This window comes from Zalophus californianus, chromosome 8 (genome assembly GCF_009762305.2).
Source record: "Zalophus californianus isolate mZalCal1 chromosome 8, mZalCal1.pri.v2, whole genome shotgun sequence".
Lineage (NCBI taxonomy): Eukaryota > Metazoa > Chordata > Mammalia > Carnivora > Otariidae > Zalophus > Zalophus californianus.
In genome coordinates, this window is record NC_045602.1 from 53,174,970 (window position 1) to 53,188,968 (window position 13,999).

General features: G+C 43.3%; 1 protein-coding gene across 1 annotated transcript in view; it reads right to left on the minus strand.

The window, feature by feature from the left end:
• ANXA4 (annexin A4) overlaps window positions 1–13,999 on the minus strand; it is a 74,468-nt gene that overhangs the window by 41,400 nt on the left and 19,069 nt on the right. The window contains exon 2 of the mRNA XM_027622320.2: window positions 4,964–5,022. Within this exon, the coding sequence (XP_027478121.1) occupies window positions 4,964–4,966 (3 nt within the window). The 5' untranslated portion in view covers window positions 4,967–5,022. The remainder of the gene's footprint in view (window positions 1–4,963; window positions 5,023–13,999) is intronic.

Genomic DNA, 13,999 nt, shown 5'->3' on the forward strand with positions numbered 1-13,999 from the left:
ACCCAGCAGGAGAAGAGAAATAATCAAGATCAGAGCAGAAATCAATGAAATAGAAACCAAAAGAATAGTAGAACAGATCAACGAAACTAGGAGCTGGTTCTTTGAAAGAATTAACAAGATTGATAAACCCCTGGCCAGACTGATCAAAAAGAAAAGAGAAATGACTCAAATCAACAAAGTCATGAATGAAAGAGGAGAGATCACAACCAACACCAAAGAAATACAAACAATTGTAAGAACATATTATGAGCAACTATATGCCAGCAAATTAGATAACCTGGAAGAAATGGATGCATTCCTAGAGAGCTATCAACTACCAAAACTGAACCAGGAAGAAATAGAAAACCTGAACAGACCTATAACGACTAAGGAAGTAGTCATCAAAAATCTCCCAACAAACAAAAGCCCAGGGCCAGATGGCTTCCCAGGGTAATTCTACCAAACATTTAAAGAAGAATTAATACCTATTCTCCTGAAACTGTTCCAAAAAATAGAAATGGAAGGAAAACTTCCAAACTCATTTTATGAGGCCACCATTACCTTGATCCTAAAACCAGACAAAGACCCCATCAAAAAGGAGAATTACAGACCAATATCCTTGATGAACATGGATGCAAAAATTCTCACCAAAATACTAGCCAACAGGATCCAACAGTACATTAAAAGGATTATTCACCATGACCAAGAGGGATTTATCCCTGGGCTGCAAGGTTGGTTCAACATCCACAAATCAATCAATGTGATACAATACATTAACAAAAGAAAGAACAAGAATCATATGATCCTCTCAATAGATGCAGAGAAAGCATTTGATAAAGTACAGCATCCTTTCTTGATCAAAACTCTTCAGAGTATAGGGATAGAGGGTACCTACCTAAGTATCATAAAAGCCATCTATGAAAAACCTACAGCAAATATCATTCTTAATGGGGAAAAACTGAGAGCTTTCCCCCTAAGGTCAGGAACGCGGCAGGGATGTCCACTATCACCACTGCTATTCAACATAGTACTAGAAGGCCTAGCCACAGCAATCAGACAACAAAAAGAAATCAAAGGCATCCAAATCGGCAAGGAGGAAGTCAAACTCTCACTCTTTGCAGATGATATGATACTTCATTTTCCCCTTTATGTGGAAAATCCAAAAGACTCCACCCCAAAACTGCTAGAACTCATACAGGAATTCAGTGAAGTGGCAGGCTATAAAATCAATGCACAGAAATCAGGGGCATTCCTATACACCAACAACAAGACAGAAGAGAGACAAATCAAGGAGTCGATCCCATTTACAATTGCACCCAAAACCATAAGATACCTAGGAATAAATCTAATCAAAGAGGCAAAGGATCTGTACTCAGAAAACTATAAAATACTCATGAAAGAAATGGAGGAAGACACAAAGAAATGGAAAAACGTTCCATGCTCATGGATTGGAAGAACAAACATTGTGAAGATGTCAATGCTACCTAGAGCAATCTACACATTCAATGCAATCCCCATCAAAATACCAGCCACTTTTTTCAAAGAAATGGAACAAATAATCCTACAATTTGTATGGAACCAGAAGAGACCCTGAATAGCCAGAGGAATGTTGAAAAAGAAAAGCAAAGCTGGTGGCATCACAATTTCGGACTTCCAGCTCTATTACAAAGCTGTCATCATCAAGACAGTATGGTACTGGCAGAAAAACAGACACATAGATCAATGGAACAGAATAGAGAGCCCAGAAATGGACCCTCAACTCTATCGTCAACTCATCTTCGACAAAGCAGGAAAGAATGTCCAATGGAAAAAAGACAGTCTCTTCAACAAATGGTGTTGGGACAATTGGACAGCCACATGCAGAAGAATGACACTGGACCATTTCCTTACACCACACACAAAAATAGACTCCAAATGGTTGAAAGACCTAAACGTGAGACAGGAGTCCATCAAAATCCTAAAGGAGAACACAGGCAGCGACCTCTTCAATCTCAGCCGCAGCAACTTCTTCCTAGAAACATCACCAAAGGGAAGGGAAGCAAGGGCAAAAATGAACTATTGGGATTTCATCAAGATAAAAAGCTTTTGCACAGCAAAAGAAACAGTCCACAAAACCAAAAGACAACCGACAGAATGGGAGAAAATATTTGCAAATGACATATCAGATAAAGGGCTAGTATCCAAAATCTATAAAGAACTTATCAAACTCAACACCCAAAGAACAAATAATCCAATCAAGAAATGGGCAGAAGACATGAACAGACATTTTTCCAAAGCAGACATCCAAATGGCCAACAGACACATGAAAAAGTGCTCAACATCGCTTGGCATCAGGGAAATCCAAAGCAAAACCTCAATGAGATACCACCTCACACCAGTCAGAATGGCTAAAATTAACAAGTCAGGAAACGACAGATGTTGGCGGGGATGCGGAGAAAGGGGAACCCTCCTACACTGTTGGTGGGAATGCAAGCTGGTGCAGCCACTCTGGAAAACAGTATGGAGGTTCCTCAAAAAGTTGAAAATAGAGCTATCATACGATCCAGCAAGTGCACTACTGGGTATTTACCCCAAAGATACAAATGTAGGGATCCAAAGGGGTACGTGCACCCCAATGTTTATAGCAGCAATGTCCACAATAGCCAAACTGTGGAAAGAGCCAAGATGTCCATCGACACAGATGAATGGGTAAAGAAGATGTGGTATATATACACAATGGAATATCATGCAGCCATCAAAAGGAATGAGATCTTGCCATTTGCAACGACGTGGATGGAACTAGAGGGGGTTATGCTGAATGAAATAAGTCAATCAGAGAAGGACATGTATCATATGACCTCACTGATATGAGGAATTCTTGATCTCAGGAAACAAACTGAGGGTTGCTGGAGTGGTGGGGGGTGGGAGGGAGGGGGTGGCTGGGTGATGGACATTGGGGAGGGTATGTGCCATGGTGAGCGCTGTGAATTGTGCAAGACTGTTGAATCACAGATCTGTACCTCTGAAACAAATAATGCAATATATGTTAAGAAAAAGAAAAGAAGGTGGTAACAGGAGGGGAAGAACGAAGGGGGGGAATCGGAGGGGGAGACGAACCATGGGAGATGATGGACTCTGAAAAACAAACTGAGGGTTCTAGAGGGGAGGGGGGTGGGGGGATGGGTTAGCCTGATGATGGGTATTAAGGAGGGCACATTCTACGTGGAGCACTGGGTATTATGCACAAACAATGAATCATGGAACACTACATTAAAAAGTAATGATGTAATGTATGGTGATTAACATAACAATAAAAAATTAAAAAACAAAACAAAACAAAAAAAGAAATGTAACATATGGTCATTGTATTTAGAAAATTAAAAAAAAGAAAATTAAAACACCCATAGCTCCACCATCTAGAGTAAATAATTTTAGTATGCCACAAAATGTAGTATTAACATGTTAGCAAAGCAAAGATTAGAGTGAATATATAACTGTTATTTATGCTTGTATTACTATTGTTTAAAAATCATTATACATGTGAGGAAGGTCTAAAATAAAATGATGGAAAACAATTGGGAATTACAATACTGTGACTATTGTGTGTTTTTCCTCCCCTTTAAAAATGTCCTTTATCTGTCCAATAAAGAACAGTGATGTTGGAAAAACAGGTACTAGGAGGAAAGATGAGAGCAACTGAGGTAATTTTCCTCGAGTGAGGAGCACAGTAAAGGGTCACTAGGTTATAGGCTTCACATGTAGGAAGCCTGTGAGCTTGTTGCAGACAGGAAGAGTGTTACATTAATTTTGAGTCCCAGAGCCAAGTACCATATCTGGCACAAAGTTGGGACACTGTAAACATTTCTGAATAAATCTTATCCGTGTCTGGAGAGAATCAAGAGGAAATGAATTTCAAAATAAAGCATGGAGATTTAGGGCAGATATGAGTAAGGTTTTGACTGTCACGGATGATAAAGAAAACTCTAGAATGTCTAATGTAAGACAATGTTAAGAGTATATTACTATTTGTTCAAGATAGTCTACACCTCCATCTTCCTAGAGGAGGCCATTTAGAGCTGGAAGGATCTCCAGTTGCTCTCCAGGTATAAGATTCTATTTCTATTATTCCTTCCAAGAAGACCAGAGATTAGAATCACCTGTCTGTTCAGATACTTATTTGGGTGGGAGAAGGAGAGCAGATGGCCTGCCACAGGTAGAGCCTGTTTGCAGCTAAGAGGCTCAGCTTCCACCTCAACACTGAACTTTATAGAACTCCCCAAGGGATCCAATTCCCTGCCTGTCCCAAAGATCAGATAATCAAGCTCTGAGGAGTCCGGTCATGGCCAAAAACAGGCGGCAGATGACAAGCCCAGATGGCTAACAAACACCCTTCTTGATGAGCCTGAAATGATGTTACACCAAAATGTGGATGGCACTTGTCTCCCAATGGTAAGACCTGTGGGATTTTTAGTTTTTCCTTTTCATTTGCCTGGAATTTCTATAATGAACACGAAAGTACTCCCGCAGAGAGAAAACTACAACTTTCTTTTTTTTTTTTTTTTTAAAGATTTCATTTATTTATGTGACAGAGAGAAACACAGCGAGAGAGGGAACACAAGCAGGGGGAGTGGGAGAGGGAGAAGCAGGCTTCCTGCGGAGCAGGGAGCCCGATGCGGGGCTCGATCCCAGGACCCTGGGACCATGACCTGAGCCGGAGGCAGACCCTTAACGACTGAGCCACCCAGGTGCCCCCTACAACTTATTTTTGTATCTCTGGATGTTAAAAGGATTCCAAGCATTCTCTTTTTGAATTAATTTTCAGGGTCAAGTTACTCACCACCCGAAAGAAATTAAAAGGGTGCTTGAAAAAAAAAAAAAAAACCTGCCTTTTCATTTCCTCCTCTCTCCCCTCTATTAAGCAAACAATCCTCTGTAAATCCCTAAATACACATCCTGTACCTGTCCCTGGCTGACAACAGGCAGGGTGAGGCACTCCCCAACTTACCATGGCCGCGACTCTCTCTATATCAGGTTCAGAGTTCAGTCACCCGAGCAGAAGTTCCTCTGTGATAAAAGCAGAGGGGAAATTACTGTGATGAGAGATGTGTCATTAAAATCATTAATCAGGATAACTTGTAGTTTGCAGAAGTTAAACCATTAGGAAATAACACCCACTGTCATCGAAAGGCCAGCTATTGATTAGCCAAAGATACAAAGGCCGGGTTAATGATTAGAAAGTGCTCAAGCAAGCAAGTTTATTACTCCAACAAAACACTTCCCAACCTGCTCTTTTGTCTGGAGATACACATTACAGAAATGGTTCCTGTTGTTAGGATTAGTACATTACTTGTAGTCAAGGCAAACCTGGATTCCGAACAGTAAGCTCTAGTGGAACAGAACAGGTGTCTCCTTGGAGAGAAGAGATAATGCAGCCGCGTTAAGGAAAACCATGGCACTCCAGCCCACGCTCTGTGCGTGTGTGTGTGCGGATGAGTGTGTGCGCGTGTGCGTGTGTGAGGCCAGCCGCCGGCCAGCCCACATTAGACCTGTCATTTCCAGACGACCATTTTCACTGCCACCATCTGGGGATGTGCAGGTGCTTCTTCCCTCAAAGCTTCAGCCTTACACACTCAACTTTGTCCTCCGTTCTGTGCAGCAAGGATGCTCGATCATTGCACATGTACTCAGTCACTCAGAATGCAAGGAATGACATGAGTCTGGGCCAGGGCTCTTGGTCTCGTGATTGACAGGCAGGCCTCTGAGGGACAGGCCAACTGACTTTCTGTTTCCATATCTGAGTCCTATGGAAAAGGCTGCTCTCCTAAGCATTTTGTTAGCTCCTTGATACTCAAAAGAATCATCCTGGAGCCAGAAGCGTGGGCATCCCCTGGGAGCAGTCTCAGGCCTCCCACCCCCACCCCAGACCTACTGCTAGAGTCTGCATTTTAACAAGATTCCCCCAATATTTGTCTGCACAGTACTTTGAAAAGCACTGGCCTAGGCCACCTTACCAAGCAGCACTTTTCAATTATACCCCGAGAATTCCTAAATCCTTTCCACTTCATTACCGACTGGGTCAATCTGCTCACATTCACTTCATCTTTCAGCTCTCCTAGGGCCCAGCTCCATTCTTCCTTGTCTCCCATCACTGCCGACTTGCCTTATAACCACTTAGGGGGTTCAATCCTTTCCTGAGGGGAATGCCGACTTGTTCTGGGGCACAGCCTGAGCAAAGGTGGGAATAAGCAGTGGCCTCGGCAACAATGAGGAGACAAGGCTGCTCAGGCAGAGGGCTCATTCCAGGCAAGGCTCAGAGACAGGGTTGGAAAAGCAGGTAGGGAACTGATAGGCAAGGCCTTGTGTGCCCAGCTGAGGAGCGTGACTTGATATTGTAGGTAATGGGAAAATAGTGGGAAAGTTTTGATTTTTGCAGAGAAATGACAGAACAAAAGACATGCTTCCTTCCACAAGACACTATTCTACAGAAGAGACAGGTTCTGTACAGAGTGAGAGACGGGGTCAGGAAGGCTTGAGAAAGCACTGACGAACAGGCAGGCAGAGGCAGAGACCTAGGTGGGGTGTGGCCCCTGGAATGGGATATACATAGGAAATATTTGGAAGGAATTCTTTACCAGATTTAGTAGCTCATGGGCTGTATGGATTTATTTACTCATTCACCCAATATTCATAAAGTACCTCTATATTCCAGGCACGGTTCTAGTCGACAGAGATAATACAGTAAGACAAAGAACATGACTCCAAGGAGCTTACAGGCCACCAGGAAAGGCAGACAACAAATAAACAAATAAATAAGATGATTTCAGATATCAGTAAGATGAAAGGACAATGCTATTTAACAGGGATCAGCAAACTACAGCTCATGGGCCAAATCCTGTTTTTTGAATGGCCTGCAAGAATGGTTTTTATATTTTCAATGGTTGGCAAAAAGTCAAAAGAATAGTATTTTGTGACACATGAACGTTATATAAAATTCAAATCTCAGTGTTCACAAATAGACTCATTGGAGCTTGGTTATACCCATTTGTTTACATATTATCTACAGCTGCTTTCGTGCTACAACAGCAGAACTGAACGGTTGTGACAGGCTATATGGCTCACAGAGCTGAAGATATTTAATATCTGGCCCTTCACAGACAAAATTTGCTGAATCCTGGGTTGGAAGATGATGTGATCAGGTCACTGGGAAGGGGGCTAGCCTGGACAGGGTGGCAAGAAGACATCTGAGCTAAGACCTGAATGGGGAGAGAGGCTAGCTATTCAGTGCTGGAGAACTACTGAAGGCAGAAGGAACAATTAATGCAAAGGCCCCGAGGCAGCAATGAACTTACTGTGTTTGAGGAATGAACAACCGCATCATGAACAAGGGCCAGAGTGGCATGAGATGGGGTTGGAGTAGGGTCAAGACTATCTGTGGGAGCAGGAAGGGGTATTTCTCATTTGTCCAGAATGTGCTAGGGGAAGCCAAGAGCAGGGCTATTTGAGACTTAGCCACGACTTTGTCTGGAGGCCCTGTTTCACATCATATGAATGATCCAAATGTGCCAATATCCCTCATTAAGTATGATTTATATGTGAATTGGATTGAGTTTCTGCTAATTGGTGGACAATCTAGCAGACCCAGTTTAAGGAACAAGGGCCCTCCCTTTGTTTCTATATAGTTTTGGAATATGGTAATCCTCCCTTATCTGTGTTTTCGGGCAACGGCAATCCAGAAGCAGGTGATTCTCCTTTTGACAGCAGGTCAACGGTAGCCTAACGCTACTTCACAACACCTACATCATTCACCTCACTTCATCTCATCACACAAGACATTTTATCAGCTCATATCATCACAAGAAGAAGGGTAACTACAGGGGCACCTGGGTGGCTCAGTCAGTTAAGCATCTGCCTTCGGCTCAGGTCATGATCCCAGGGTCCTGGGCTCCTTGCTCAGTGGGGAGCCTGCTTCCCCCTCTCCCTCTGCCCCTCCCCCCGTTCGTGCTCTCTCTCACGTAAATAAATAAAATCTTTAAAGAAAAGGGTAACTACAGTACAATAAGATATTTTGAGAGAGAGACCACATTCATATAACTTTTATTGTATCATTAGAATTGTTTCATTTTATTATTAGTTCTTGTTGTTAATCTCTTACTCTGCCTAATCTATAAATTAAACTTGATCATAGGCATAGGCATGTACGTATAGAGAAAAACAGCATAAATAGGGTTCCATACTACCTACAGTTTCAGGCATCTGTTGGGGCTCTTGGAACGTATACCCCACGGATAAGGGGGAGTTGCTGTAGATGACAAGTAAGGAGGCAGGGAAGAGAAACACCTTCTCCAAAAGCCAGCCTTTAATATAAATACTTCCAATCCTTTTGACCACATCAAGAAGTGGAAAAAAATGCTTGCACAAAACCTTCTGGAAATACTGAGAGTCTTATTCAATGAACTAGAAATAATTTACTAAAGGGACAAAAATGTATCATACTCGAACACAGGGTGCTTTTAGCCAGAAAATTATTTTGAAACTTGGACAGCACACAGCTTAAGTCCATTTACATAGAAACAGCTGTTGTGTATTTGTTATTTACTAGCACCAAACAAGTTTCTCAACAGATTATAGAAATGAAGGCAGGAAATGGTACCCCTTGATCAGATATCAGATAATACATGTCAAGTTGACCCACGCTCACGCTTACTGGCACAGTGTCTGGCACCTAGTAAGGTGTGAGGAACTCTCAGCAAGGATGGGTGGGGAGTGGAAAGGAATCACTGAGACCACCCCCTGGAACAGAACTGTCACGGGAAGGCATTGGTGTTTCGGTGGTAGAATTCTCGCCTCCCAGAATTGCCACAGGCTTCTTCTTAACTGCACAAAATGATCAGCTCCCAAAGAATGCCATGCCCTTCTTCTGGAAGCTCAACCTGTAAAAGTCCTCCTACATTCTCCTCCAGCCTGAAGAGCCAAGGACTCTTTATAGGAACCCTTTTCTGCCTCAGCTTCCTTGATCCATTCATTCTTTCTCTCTGAAAGCCAGCCTACAAGTCCATAAACTGAACAGTATCCCCAGGTTCACAATGGCTCAGACTTTGTGTGGGGGTTTGCAAAGCTTCTTGGCTGCTCACAGGTGGGGTAAAATAATTAGCAACTGTGCCTCAGCTTTAGGAAAAAGGCAAACCCACTCAGGTTTGGGCATGGCTCCAATGACCTTAAAAGCATCAGGGGCTCTTCAAGATGGGAAGATGAAGACTGAAGGGCCCATATGTGAGTGATGTCTAAAAAAATCTAAGGGTTATGCAGTCTGGAGTGGAGCGGGGGGGGGGGAACTGCAACTTCTTTATAATATCTGAACTCTACAACTAAGGCTCACAATAGGGCTCCTGCAAATGTTAAGACATGGTTTTAGAGCAACTGAAAAAAGCTGGGAACACAACATAAGAGATATATCCCAAGAGCAGTTACATAGGGAATACTGAGCTATAAATAAGTTCAACTTATTGCAGGAAAGATTACAAAAATTTGCACAAGTAATTTATGATGGCTTCATAAAGAAAAATTAGATATGTCAAGAACAGATCATTACTGTTTTCTGCTTAGGTGTACAAGAAGATCATTTTTACACCGTCCCACAAACTGCCCTATTGTAACACTGCTAGAAATGACCTCAAGTAGAAAGTTCCTTATGTCCTTCCAGCAGCTACATGGAACAAGGACTCGGATTTCATGTAATATTTAAGGAGGCCATACATGGAGGTGGCAGTGTGGTGGACTCCTCCCCACTCACCCAGAATTTGGAAAACAGGCAAATTAGATGGTTTCCTGAGCATTAGACTAGTAAAATCAGCAAACAACCATCAACACAAAGATATGCAAATTCATTTATGAGAAAGAATGGCTCCTGACCTACCAGTTTGCCAAAATCATTAGCATATTTAAAGAAAGATGGTGTGCGAGCTCCACATAAAATCCTCAGAGAGGCTTACTTGGAAATAATCATCAAAGCCCAGTCCTAAGGTAAGGGTGGCTTGGCCCTAGATCCAATGGTCCAGGATCAGCTATTTCCCACGGCTGTGTCATCCATCTAATAGCCTTTGTTCTCAGTCCGTGATTGCACAGCAATCCCTGGACTAGAGTTTGGCTTCCCACGTGGACCTGTCTTCAGAGTACTGGAGCACAAGGATTTTTGTCTCAGTAACAATTTTTTTTTTTAAGATTTTATTTATTTATTGGAGAGACAGAGCACAAGCAGGGGTGGGGAGAGGCAGAGGGGGAGGGAGAAGCAGGCTCCTCGCTGAGCAGGGAGCCCGGGGCTCGAGCCCAGGACCCCGGGATCATGACCTGAGCCAAAGGCAGACACTTAGCTGACTGAGCCACCCAGGCACCCCTTATATTTCTCAAGGTAATAAAGATATTATCAGCATGTGTGTGGTGAGCCTGTAAATATGAACCTGTCCCTGAGAGCTGAACCCCTTCCTGGTGTGCTAATGAGTGCAATTTCTCTGGTCCTGCTGGATGTGGCACCATGTTGAATTCACCCCAATAATGGATGCTCCCCTTGGGACCCCAACATAACTTGGTGGCCTCCATCCAGATTCATGACATTGACCCTGGTCCCAGGAGGGGCAACCGGAATGTTCATTAGGAAGGAATTTGCTGTCCTTGTGGCACATTCTTACTGAGTCCCTCTCTTCCCTGGAAGATCACATGTGAGTGAGTCACTCACCATTTTTCTTTGGTACGCGGTTTCATTTTACATCCCACAGGATGACAAATTTAAACTTCTAGCCTGTGGATTTGTGGAGGGTGTGCCGGGGCCCCGCCCAAGCACTGAAGGCTTTCAAAACTGTCTATGAAATAGGAAAATGAATGCAACCCAAACTCCTTGGAGCTTAGGTCCTTCGAAAAGTAAAGGAAGTTTTGTTGCCGTGATGGGGTTTGAGTCTGGAGAAATAAGCATTTTCAAACATTTAATCAAAGGCCAAGTGTATAAGCCAAAGGAAGGCTGACAAATTTGGAAACCTGACTGCTAAGAATCTTAGGGAAGAATCTATTCCAGCCCCGCACCTGGCAAACAACTTATTGACAGTCTTTTGTCCAAATTTCAGCCACTTCTTCACAGCATGGTGGGGGACAATAATAATAATTTCAATCCACAAATAATTTTAAAACACACGTTTCACATATAATTTATTTTTTTATTTTTATTTTTTTTAAGATTTTATTTATTTATTTGAGAGAGAGAGAATGAGAGATAGAGAGCACGAGAGGGAAGAGGGTCAGAGGGAGAAGCAGACTCCCTGCTGAGCAGGGAGCCCGATGTGGGACTCGATCCTGGGTCTCCAGGATCATGACCTGAGCTGAAGGCAGTCGCCCAACCGAGCCACCCAGGCGCCCCTCACATATAATTTAAAACATCCCCACTCCTTCTCTGTCATTTCCACATCACGCCGAAGTCTATTAAAGCCTTTTCTCTATGCCAAAGATTCCTTTGTCCAAAAGGCAGGGGGAAGGAGGGAAGGTACATTTTTAAAGTACTCCTCTACATTATCTTAATTAATCTACCCAATAACCTTTGGAGTCACGACTACTACCTCCACTTTGCAAACCAGCTGGATGATATAATAATGAAAGCTGGCTATGGTGAGTTCTCTATTATATCAAGAGATAAGATTAGGAAAATAAAAAGATAGCTGAGGTGGTCTAAATGCTTGCTGAGCAAGGGGCTGGGTCCCATACTCCCAGTTCAATGCTTGCCTTGCTAGATGTCTCTGTACTTCACATAATACCTCGGTTTCCCCAGGCACAAGCTTCGAGTAGGGCACAATCAAAGCATATTCTGATAAGCTTTGTAAATGTGTAGCTACCCTTCCTTGTTTCTCTGCATACTGTATTCAGCTTGCACAGAATAGTGCTTTGGGTTTTCCTAAGTGTTATCTGAGCAACTCCCAGTACCACGTGTGGACTGAAGACCTGGGGCATTCTCATCGGCTGGTCTTTTGTTGGTAGCAGGACTTTGTTTTGTTTTGTTTAACTCTTAATTGCAAACAAACTGTTTGGATTCCCCTCCTCTCAGGACAGTGACCATAGAAACAAGAAGTTGATGTACTGGTAATGCTGATTATTGCTCACAATCATGGGACCGATAGGATAGTTTCACTGATGTTTCATGCACATTTGTTCATTCATTCATTCATTCAACAAACATGATCGGAATGCCTGCCCCATGCCAGGCACCATTTTAGGTGCTAAAAAGCATACCATAGGGGCAGCTGGGTGACTCAGTCGGTTAAGCAGCTGCCTTCAGCCCAGGTCATGATCCCAGGGTCCTAGTACGAGCCCAGCATCGGGCTCCCTGCTCAGTGGGGAGCCTGCTTCTCCCTCTCCCTCTGCCCTTCCCCCTGCTTGTGCTCTCTCTCTGTCAAATAAATAAATCTTTTTAAAAAAATTTAAAAAAAGCATACCTTAATTCCCACCTATATGCCCTTCATGCAGAGAATATCCCCTATGCTCTGTCTGTTCAAGAGTACTCTATCATTTAAAAAAGAAATCTTGGGGACGCCTGGGTGGCTCAGTCGGTTAAGAGTCTGCCTTCGGCTCAGGTCATGATCCCAGGGTGCTGGGATCAAGTCCAGCATCGGGCTCCTTGCTCAGCGGGGAATCTGCTTCTCCCTCTGCCTGCTTCTCCCCCTGCTTGGGCTCTCTCCCTAACAAATAAATAAATAAGATCTTTAAAAAAAAAAAAAAAGAAAAGAAAAGAAATCTTGGAGGCTGCTAGAGCTAACTCCATTGAACTTGCTTCCCATTGCAAGGATCCTCTACCAAACCTTCCTGAATGGTCACCTCCAACCTTTAGTCATCCTCCCTCTGGTCATGGGGCTCATCCTCCATGGGGCAGGCTCAGCATCAGGAAAGCTAGCCTTGTATTCCTTGCTCTGTGCATTGGAGCTAGAGAGACTTTATTTGTAGGTAAATATTTATTGACCACTTAGTTGTATAGAGTGCCCAGGTGCTTTTATCCATATGGTATCATTTTGCCCTTTTACTGTCTAGTGATAACATAAGTTTAGAGGGGCACCTGGGTGGCTCAGTCGTTAAGTGTCTACCTTCGGATCAGGTCATGATCCCAGGATCCTGGGATTGAGCCCTGCATCGGGCTCCCTGCTCAGCAGGAGGCCTGCTTCTCCCTCTCCCACTCCCCCTGCTTGTGTTCCCTCTCTTGCTGTCTGTCAAATAAATAAATAAATAAATCTTAAAAAAAAACATGTAAGTTTAGAAAAGTTAGGCATAGTGCCCAAGGTCACTCCAGTAGTAGGTGGTAGGAGCTGTTTTTTCACAGGTCTGTCTGACTCTATAGACCTTTATATCATACCAGGCCAAATGCACACATGTGTCCATGTGTATACAGGCAGGCAACAATGCTAGGAGCTCTTAGAGTAATAATGGAATAAATATTGTAAACTGTCACATTTTTGCTGAGCTAGATGCATTCTTATTCTTCATATCTTCAACAAGCTGGGTGCAAAACAAAATCAAACAAAACAAAACCATGACAAAAATATTCCTCTCCCAGATTTATCTGACAGCAACTGGCTATACTTTGGCAGACAGCTCCCAATCAAGTGTCGAATACAAGACTGTTGGCTCTCTGAAGAGAAAGCATTTCGTTTTTCTTTTTTTAAGATTTATTTATTTATTTGAGAGAGAGAGAGCATGAGTCAGCGAGTAGGGGATGGGGTGGAGGGACAGAATCTTTCAAGCAGACTCCCCGTCAGCAGGGAGCCCCACACGGGGCCCCATGAGGGGCCATCAGGGCCAATCCCACCACCATGAGATCACAACTTGAGCCGAAACCAAGAGCCGGATGCCCAACTGATTGAGCCACCCATTCACCCCATGAAGAAAAAGCACATTTCCAACCCACATGCCCCTGCCCTAGTTCAGCCATTCAGCCTTTCTGGTGCAAGAACAATGTAACACAGCTCCGTGATAACGTTTTTTGGAGCAGACACAGTCAGAGTAGTGCCTTCCCCAGGGA